Raw genomic sequence first — 10,600 nt, 5'->3', positions numbered from 1 at the left:
ATTGATATTTTGTTCTTTTATTTTGTTCGATTTATTCAGTATTACCCTTAATGCTTTACATTGAACTCGTTCAGTTGATGCCTTTAGTGAGAATGTTTACTGCTGTCAGGATTGACTTCGCTCCCCACCCGTCACCCTCTCCACTATTTGAACAAAGCCCCTAAGCAATTAAAAAAAAAACCCATCGAATCTCCCTGGAAAATAATCCACAAAGTGATCGAAACCAAACGAGTTTATTGGAGGGGGAGACGTTCACTTCACACATCAGAGGGGAACAGGGTAAACAATTCATAAAAATACGCGTTCATCGATCCAGCTTTTCATTGCATATGTCAAATCATTCACGCTATACTTCCTTACGAGCAGGAAGTATGTTAATGCATTAGTAAGACACTTGGACAAGTTTGCACACGGTTACACTTTAATACTTTGCCAGTGACCCTTTCCCAACTTGTTCACAGGCATCACTACACACTCCCAAATCCTTCGTGACTGCTGATTGTTACATACGTCAAAATTTGACGCATAAAAAAATAAATTCACTACAATAATATGAATAAATATCGGCTGGATCAAATTAATTCAATTAGAACGGTCGATGCGTTTTCATACCGTGATTTGCTAAAATGTCTCTTCCATATAAATCATATTTACGACGTGCATTAAAAGGCAGACATTTCTTTGAACGATCAATGTGCACATTAGAAGGAACCTTTCCCCTTTTGCTGAAAATTGGCAGTGCTGCACCGGCAGGAACAACAGAAAATAAATCGGGAACACTTAGGTGTTTCTGTGTTTCCAGAGTTGGTGTGTGACTGGCTGCATACAGTACTGGAGATCCTTCAGTACTCACATGTCGCCTAAATGATTACCCGGCCCTATCTTCCATCTCAGAGCCATTGAAATAAAGTGACCAAATATTCTGCCAGACGGTCCACTTGTAAAAACACTGTCGTGTCTGTGAAACTGAGCAAAAGTATTTACAAATGATCATGTTAAATGAAAAGTGTACGCGAGAAGTAACGAAGGGCCCATATGGTGTATATTACCCTTTCGAGGGGTTGTTGCTAATATATAATTTACTCACTTGCATAGTTTTTCGATTATTGCTTCTCTGCCATAATGTAACATTCGAATATGAGTGCAGTCGTGCTGTTAAAAACAATTTTGTATCAATTATTTAATGTACCACCCACTGCTTTATCTTAATTACTTGTGATCTGTAGAGCCACTATTTTTCTCATTAATTATGAAAAACCGCATTTAATTCGTCCTGCATTGAAAGTGTCTCGTTGCGCAGATGGAAATCGTAAGGAAATGTACTGTCTGTGGGCACCACACATCGCATGGCTGGGCTGAACATGTAGCTCTGTCCAAGGGGACGGCTGGCTGGCACAGCAGAATAATGCATGCCATAGTGATAATTTTTCACATAGTCAGATGGATCTTCTTGCTTCAGGGAGAAAATCCCATTAAAGTTAATTGGAGGACTGAGGGGACCGTCAAACTGTGGGCTCACACACTCGGGAGAAGCGTTCTGGTAGAAAGACTCATAAGCACCACAGTAGCTGTAAGGTTTGATGGACTTGGAGGAGCTGTCCATTGGACTTTGTACTGAGGGGCTGCCGAGATCAGGGGTTTGGTAGGTGTAGAGGGTGGAGGAAAACTGTGACCTGGCGATATGAGCTCCATCTCCGTTCTGATCCATCAGTAAGTTTCTGGTGTTGAGTTGCAGGCAGCCAGCTACCAGATTGGTGGTGGGCTGAGACAAGTCTTTACACAGATTTTGGACAAACGTCAGCAGATCAGGTCTCTTGCCAATGCGCAGGATCTCCGACAGAGCCCAGATGTAGTTCTTAGCGAGGCGCAATGTTTCTATCTTGGAGAGTTTCTGTGTTTTGGAATAACATGGGACAACTTTGCGAAGGTTGTCAAGGGCGTTGTTGAGCCCATGCATCCGCTTTCTCTCCCTGGCATTGGCCTCAGTCCTCCTCAGTTTGACTCGCTCAACCCTTTCTTTCGTCATCACCTTTTTCCTGGGTCCTCTCCTTTTGGGATGCTCTTCATCCTCTTCGCCTTCCTTGTCATGTTCATCTCTCTCTGACTCTACAGACGGGGTGATGTTGTTGAGATCAATCGAACACTGCTCATGCTCCGCACAAGTTTGCGACTCTTTATCCTCGGATTCGCTCACATCATCAAAGTTTGTTCCGGGCATCATGACAACTTCATCAATTGGTAAAGTCAACATGTTGTCAACTTGGGAGGAGAAGGGAAAAGAGAGAAATAAAAGATGGTTAGCGGCACGGCGTTTTGGCTAAGTAATACAATATCACGAATTTATGTTTACACCCCTCGGAGTCTCTGTTGAAGGTCAAAAGATCTGCGCAGGGCATTTAAAATTTCACCTCAAATGATCATAACGAGGAAAAATAATATAGCTTAGGCTTTAGCGTTGTTGCATAGAAGCATCTCACGGTAGTCTTTCCACGAGCAGATTTACAAATGTTTTAAACTCGATAAAAGGGGATGTTCGATTTTACAATGCTGCATGCACTTCTGTTTTTTTTCTGGCTAATCTTAAAATGAACGTGTAAAAACCATGCAATTGACAGGTTTAAGAAAACAGGACGGTTCCACTGTTTTGATTTGATTCCCTCGAGTCTCAAACTTCCCATGGATCGTAATTAAAATTACAGGATCGCTTACAATGCTACATCCAGCTACAGAGACACTACTGGAAGCGGCGGGTTGTGTGTTTTAACAGCGTAACATCGTTCGCCCTAAATCGTCAGGACTGTACATATTTTGCTCGGAACATTTAACATATATTTTAAGTACAAAACGGCAATATAAAGCCGCATTGCACTGGATGCTAAAGATGGCCTGTTTCGTTTCACAAGCATTAACAATAGAATGGATTTGGCAATCAGCCGGAAAGTTAGATGACTGGTCAAGAAAATAATTGAAAATAATTTCCATTTTAGTGAAATATTAAACTCTGAACTTGTTTTTATTTTTAAAAAAGTATTTCGTGTGCAATGTAGCACCAACCCCGGCATTAGTTATGCAGTGTAATAAATCATTTGACAGATGGAGGGTCTCAGGGTTTTCTTCCGACTCTGAAACATTTGCAATTTGCACTTACATTTTCTCTATTCACCTCAAAGTTAAGCTGTTACACTTGGAAGTTTCTCTCCAACAGAGCAACGCCCTACATTTTAGAAGGCTTTTGTTTTTGTCTCTCTCACTTCGAAAACTAGTTTTAAATTCGCGTGCCAACCGAGTAGCAACCGCACAAAATGTTGGACAATTCTTATTTGATGCGTCCAGGTGTCGGGTTGTTTAAAACAGCAGCCCGACAGAGCACCTAAACGAGCACTTTCTCAAACCTTAAGTCGGTACAGAAATGCTGGCTCTTTACTCGAAACTCCTGTTCAAATAAAATCTATGAATGGAATGACAAAGCAATTTATAATGACAAAGTCATTAGTGGCAAGGGGATGGGGAAGGAGTCAGGTAATGTTTGAATTGCAAACAAAGTCAACACACTCGCTGTGAAATATGCGAAATCAGGATGGTAGCACTCTAAGGCAAGACAATTAAAAACAAAATAAACGACGCCGGGTTGTAATGCAGCGATGGTGGGATCGTTCCCCTGATTTTATTTGTTCTTGTTATTGTTATTGCTGCTGAATTGAATTCTTACCTGAAATCAGTGCTGGGGAGGGATGCTCATTTTCAGCTCCTCCTGGCCACTGCTCCGTAGTCTGACGGCAGTGCTAGGGTCTCTCTCTCTCTGTCTCTCTCTGCAGGATCGGTGTGTGATCGCTCTGAGAAGTGACAGTGATGCCCACTGCCAGCGCTGGTACCATGCCATCTGCCGCTGACGTCAGCGGGCAGCCGCCGCTGATTGGCAGGTGCAGACGCTGGCATCTTGCGCCCCGAGGGAGGCTGGAGCTGGGTTGGGGGGTGTGGGCAGCAGCCCGTAGACATCAAATAATATCACCGTCTCCATTGGGGCAGCCGAGCTGACAGCAAGGAGGCCGGCAGGATCAGCTAGCCCTTCCCAACAAGAGGCAAAGCAATGACACACGTCCCATCTTACACCTTATTAAACCCTGTTCCCACATGTCAGCGCCAATCAGACACAGAAATGCACCGTGCACTTATTCCGGATGCTACGCGCAGCAAAGTCTGTCAATTTGCAATTCCTTCAATGTCAGTTCGGGACTTTGCACATGGGGTCTGGCTAAACAGCAGAGCGGTTTCTTCCCCCTTCCCCTCGCTCCTTCCCCCACCCTGCCAACACCACCCCCTTCGATGTTGACATGTTTTGCGGTTACACGCTGAATGCCCATGTCAAATGTGAACAAAAGAAGGCATCAAAATGCAATTCATTCAAATGTAGGTGCCATTCAAACGTTGCAAAAGTACCAGTGGTCTCAATAAATCGGCAACTGCCAAAACGCTGTGTGCATCACATGTCAAAGCCAACCCATTGACTACCTGCGAGAGTGCTTGTGCATATTTTACCAAATATTAACCACATCTCCTGCTATCACCCGGGATGGACATGTTCCTTTATCATTAACACTACGAATCAGTTAGTAACTATCCGGAAGAATTCAGCATGGTGAATTCATGAGTCCAAAAAGATTTTTAATAGTCTACTACTCTCATCGCAGCTGAAAAGTCAAAATAACAGGCTGTTTGTCATTATTATTATGCAGATCAGAAATCGGTCTAATACATGCCATCGTCTGATTTCAATGGAACGTAACGTTCGTTGTTTTGCAACCTTCTGAGGTACCTATTGCTGTTCAAGTGGCGCAACAAATCATTGCATTAGCCCAAGCTTTTTTTTCACTTAGTCTTTTTTCAGCGAGTGTATTTCATAGACAGATCTCCATCCCCACGCTGCTTATTTTGGAAGATGGAGCCAACATACAAGGAACTGCATTTGCAATGTGTCCTTTTTTTATTGAATGTTATAATATAATTAATCATTTAAACCTGACATAGTATCCTTTCAATCATCTCCCAACACTAGGCTGTTTGTACTTAACTTTATCTGATGGAAAGATAACTGGTTAAAAATAAATGTATTGTAATAATATTCTTTACGGTACTTCAGTGTTACAAGAGAAACGTTTCAACGACATTGACAGGCTTGGCATTTTCAGTGTCAAGGCCCGTCCCTGACTGTGGTGCATATTAAGAGATAACAGGCCCAGGAAACTTTGTAGTCAGTTTCAGTGATATCTCCTTATGTGAACGCCGCCATAGTACATTGTTCAGTCTGGCCAGTGGTTAAACTGCAACCTTATGACTGGACGTTTCAATAACATAAATCTGACGTTTTTATAGTTGGATATCTGAAGTTAAACACAGTAGCAGAACGGATCAACTAGGGACCGAGGAATTTTAGTTCGTGTTTCGAAATTTTGTGGACAAGAATATAATAGACAACGTATTTAATTTCACTACATCGGCGATTATTGTCCTCGTCTAAATTCTTTGATTTGAACTACGGGTAATTCTTTGACAGATTATTCTAAACCCTGTGTGGGAGGGGTGGGCGGGGGGTGGGGGGAGTGGAATTAAAGCACACGGCGTGGATCTAAATGCAAGGCCGAGTTTGGTTCTTTCCGAGAGAATGCAGGAGGAACACAAATCGGGTTTTGTTTTGCATGATCTGCAATCTCCCAATGTCAATTTTCGCCACTCTTTGTTGAAACTCCAAAAAGCATTAGAAAATCCTGACAACAAACGGAGTTCAGTCAAGAACGAGACCGGTCCAAACTCATTTCCTTTTTATTAGCTTTTATCCCCCCTTATTTGTCATTGTGCGGCATTATACTCCAAGCGTGCTATGCTACCAGCTTGCAGTAGCCACTGGCAATATGTTCCGAGACATGGGCATTCGAGGTTGTGTTAATGGTAAAAAAAAACTTGCTCTATGTGATTTTCATACCGCTTGTTTAACTCAAATGGATTAATGTGATGCATTTAGCTCCATGCTCGGGATAGTAATCTGACCAGCTAAACGATATTTAACTAATCAGGTGATTACCAATGCACAAAAACAATCTGTCACGTTTTTCAAACAATCTGTCGGGTTCTCAATGGCTGGAATTAAAATAATAAGATGACAATGGCACCTCACGAGCTATACTGGCATTTAACTGTGTGTTGCCAGTCCTGGTGATACACCCTTTGGGACCTGACTCCAGAATGTTAGGTACTCCAGAATGAATGGCAGAGTGTTTCCTGTGCTTACATTTCCCCAACAATCTTGTATTCCATCAAATTGTTTCACAGCAAAATATTATTTTGCTTTCGTTTACAATATAGCAACATGAAGGGTGAATCAAAATTTTTAAAAAAAGACAGTCTCCTGAAAAGTAATATCATTCTCACAGGGCTGCACAATTCATGAGTCCAATATGTTTACTAAATTGAATCGAATGCTGAAATTACAGATGAGCGAAGATGTTGTCACTTTGTTGTTAATTGATATCAATACCCGCATCTCATTCCCGCTGAACTGGTTCAGTCTGAGATGGTTTATGGACATTCCCAAGTCCTTTGCCCCTCCACAATGGGCTTCCAACGTTCAAACACATCCCACGAAAGCGAGTGGTCGGGAGTGTGCTGCTGGAAATCACTTTGGCGGTGTTCATGTAGTCAAGAGCTACCCATACCATTGGTAGCCACGCAGCTGAGATCCTCGTGTTGTGAGTTACCAAAGACATTTTCTTTTGGGATCAAGTTCCTCTTTCTTGGTTGTTGCTGGAGAATCCGAAATATAACCAAAGCATTGCACTACTGAAGGAGGTGGAAAGGCAAAGTTAGAACTGCAGCGTCCATTTATCGTTTTGCTGCTCGAGGTTGAAGTCAATGAGCAAACTGTGGTTCGCCTCTGGATAATCTTCACTTTGTTCTCCAGGAATACAATGACAGCACTGTGTTAACTCCAACTCAGAAACCAGAAATCAGAAATTCAAGGTGCTCAGTCTTTGTGAAATCTTTTGTAAAATAAAAGCATTGACTCGTTCTAAAAGTCTCAGGGTGATGATGGTACAATACTGGGGAGCTCTCGTCTCCAGTTGTACAGTATTTTCCTGGACCAATGAGGAATTGTGTTCGGTGAGCGCTTTACAGATTCGCAGCAACACGACACAGGTGACATCTTCAGGGAGTGACACATGGAAGTTATGTTTGTATCTAGCGTTCATAGAATTTTGATTCATTCCAATTTTCCGTGATCTCTGAAATCCCTTCCCTCAGGTCAAGAGCTAAAGACTCGACAACAGATGGTGAGAATTGACATGTCTCACTCAGAAAAGAGTAATGCGGAGGTTGGGCAGACCTTGTCTGTTCATTTCTAATACTGCGTTGTCTCCTCACGCAGTGAAGGAGGAATTGGATACTTTGACTGGAAAGTGGAAATATGAATCAGGAGTGAGGGAACGGACTTCATAGTTCAGCGGGCTGGAGTATCAGAATCTCTACGGGAGGTCCTCGGCTGTGGACCAAATGCAGTATAACTCCTGTCCACAATAAAGTTGTTTTTCAAAGTTTTCAAGCGGTGAATGCCTTATTTCACAAAATGCGACGAGCATGTGGTTTTTCTCTCTCTCTGTAATTACTACAAAGAAAAGCGTCTCACGTGTTTAAATATCGATGTATTTCAATAGCAAAGGGTGCACTCCTTACAGCGCATACCGTTGCAAATTCCTTGCAAAAAAATTCCTGCAGCTTGAGCCCGACCAAGTTCGAAGCGAAAACTGGATCTCGCGACTTTGGTTGAATCCAGTACTTGTGGCGCAATGACACCTGTGAGAATGTAAGAATGGGGGAAACATCTCATTGAACTGCTGACCTCTTGTCATTACTAGCATTCTGATTTTTCTTTTATTTACTCGAACACTTGGATGACTCAATTGGTTCAATTTTCTTTTAAATTCTTCAGTAGAATTAATACTTCCCTGGGGTGTGTGGGGTCTCGTGGTACAAGCCACTTGGCAAATACGTAGGTTGAATATTATTGTGAGAATGCCATTTGTTTGTTTCATTTAAGCATTTATTTTCGATAGCAGTAGTTTCGATGACTCAAAGCATTTTGAATAATTTGTAGTTAGATTATGGAATCAACCTAATGTGCACATATGCAATACAAATGTTTCTATTTATAAAGGAGCATTTATCACAATAAATGTGACCAAACCAGAAAAAATAAATTTAATTGTGCACGTGAAAAAGGGATAGCTCATGGGTTTTTTTCTCATAAAGAAAAATAATAGACCACATTTAATATAAGTTACATTAAAATAAGAAGTGGATAACTGCTATTAAAACCAAGACTGCATTATACCTACACATCCTGGTTTAATTAACTCTTGTTCTTTAGACACATCTTACCTGAAGACGGCATCTGGACTTAACTCCCCATGTGCAACTGAATGAGAGACGATTTATTTCTATGTCCAAGTTTGTGTTAGAAGTTGCTTATGTAGAGATGTCACCTATTCACCTTCAATTTGACCGGGATAATCACCGCTCTGTTAACAAATAAACAGATTATAATCTGTGCCTTTGTCTAAATGAAATGTTGAATAATAAACACAGATACTTTTTTTTATCTGGCAACATCAGTCAATAATTTTGAAATTTGGCATTGAGCTTTTCTCCAAAAACGCTGAAACCAAAACAACCAAGCAGGTTTAAATTCCCATTGAGATGGGATCTTTCTTCAGAAGGACTGTTCAAATAACAATGTTGTCAGTGGATAACTTCTCTGTGACATGTAGAATGATATAGACTGTGTGTGCTTACTTCTTTTGGAGCTTCCTGCAAGAGACATGCAACCTTACTGATTCATTAGCAGAGAGTGGACAGGAGGTGGGAATCAGCGGGGTACCTTCTGGCACATGTTTGACCCAAGGTCACGTGATTCCAAATGCTCACCAATAAATAGCTCACATCGGACTCTACATCATTGTCCTATCTTTGTTGCTTGTATCCTTCTGATTGGAAAGAGAGCAGCAGGTATAGGTGATGAGGCAATTTGGGATATTGACTGGTATGACTACTTGTGTACAACTTAGTAAGCTGCTGTTTGGACAACTGAAATGTCCTGCGATGCAGAGAGAACGGCAAAACATAGTGTAGATTCTCAAATTCATCATCTCAAATACGTTATGACGGACATTTGGTGAATCTATAACTTTTAAAACTGAAGATGATATATTTGTAAACTGATATTTAGTTTATATCTGAACTCAGAGTTCAGATATCAAAACTAAAGTTATTAAAATAATGACTGAAACATTATGTTCTGAAAGAGAGCTCACAAATATCAACATGTTAATGACAGAGTCATCACAAGAGTCTGATCTCGAGATTATAAATGCAAGAACATAAATGTTAATTTAATTCAATTTTCTCATCCTTTCCACTGAACCAGTCCCTTAATTTCTCAGTGAATTTCTCAGTGGCACTAACTCAGCTCAAAGCTTAGCATGGCAGCTAAGAAGATGAGATACCTTCAAGTATGTTGTTTTACCCTGGATGGTACCGAGTTTCTTTTGTGTGTTTGAGCTGTACTTACCCAGATTGGTAGAGAGCATTCCACCACATTCCTACCTTGTTGGATGGTGAACAGACTTTAGGGAGTTTGGAGGTGAGTTAATTGTCAGCCTCTGATATGCTCTTCCAATCCGTAGTATTCACTGCCAAATTCCTGTAGTGACTGCCTTGAGCTATTTGAATGGTTAAGATCAATGATGCCACTGTTTGTTTCCAGTGGACTTCTCTTTCCATACCTTCACTTCACTCAATGATAAAAGGGACAAAGCTGCCATGCTAAGCTTTGAGCTGAGTTAGTGCCACTGAGAAACTCACTGAGAAATGTGGGGCTGGTTCAGTGGAAAGGAAGAGAAAATTGAATTAAATTAACATTCATACTCCTGCATTTATAAGCAGACATAATTATACAGGAGGATCAGGAAACAGCTAGGTTAAGGATAAGCCAACAGCCATTTTTTTCTTGGTAAGGACTTCAGTTTCTTGAATATTAAAACAGTATGCCTTTGGAATACAAACGATTGTTGCATGAGAAATATGTATTTGGAAACCGTAATGCACCCAAGCTTCCATTTTCTATTTGTTCAAAACTTATTACATTTTTAAGTTTTCCCATTTGAAATGTAATGGACCTTGTTTTAAACATAATTTATAAGGAAGTCAAAAACTTGAAAGAGAATTGAATTGTTTGATTGCCCTTTGTCAAGTAAAATATGCAGTTAAAGATCTTGAAGCCATACTTAGCAGCTAAGAACAATGGGGAATATTGAAGGTAACCCTGAACATATGGGCATTGTCCAGGAGATTCTAATACTGTAATTTGAATGAACATAGATTCTGGGTAATCCAAGATGGAGGACGGGAAAAATTTCTGGCTGTAAGAACTGCTCCTTTTTTTGAGGTATTTTAGATGTTGGAGGTGATTTCCTCGAATTCCAAGAGCAGCAATTACTGTTTTATATGCTGTTGCATTGTTTTGGAACTTTGGAAAAAATAAGTCAAAACAACA

The 10,600-nt window shown here is 40.8% G+C and overlaps 1 protein-coding gene across 1 annotated transcript; it reads right to left on the bottom strand.

Moving 5' to 3' along the window:
- Nucleotides 1-217: 217 nt before the first annotated feature.
- On the bottom strand, nt 218-3,844 carry neurod6a (neuronal differentiation 6a). Its single transcript, XM_072571043.1, has 2 exons — nt 3,710-3,844; nt 218-2,259 (listed from the first exon to the last, which is right to left on the bottom strand). Exon 2 carries the CDS (start codon nt 2,249-2,251, stop codon nt 1,244-1,246), a length of 1,008 nt encoding a protein of 335 aa, XP_072427144.1. The 5' UTR covers nt 2,252-2,259; nt 3,710-3,844; the 3' UTR covers nt 218-1,243.
- Between the last annotated feature and the right edge of the window lie 6,756 nt (nt 3,845-10,600).

The sequence above is a fragment of the Chiloscyllium punctatum genome, chromosome 5 (assembly GCF_047496795.1).
Source record: "Chiloscyllium punctatum isolate Juve2018m chromosome 5, sChiPun1.3, whole genome shotgun sequence".
Lineage (NCBI taxonomy): Eukaryota > Metazoa > Chordata > Chondrichthyes > Orectolobiformes > Hemiscylliidae > Chiloscyllium > Chiloscyllium punctatum.
Note: the sequence above shows the minus strand (reverse complement) of the source record. Positions and strands in the feature narration are given on the sequence as shown.

Excerpts from the sequence above, each read along its gene's own strand:
- neurod6a (XM_072571043.1), bottom strand. The coding sequence starts at position 2,251 with ATGTTGACTTTACCAATTGATGAAGTTGTCATGATGCCCGGAACAAAC.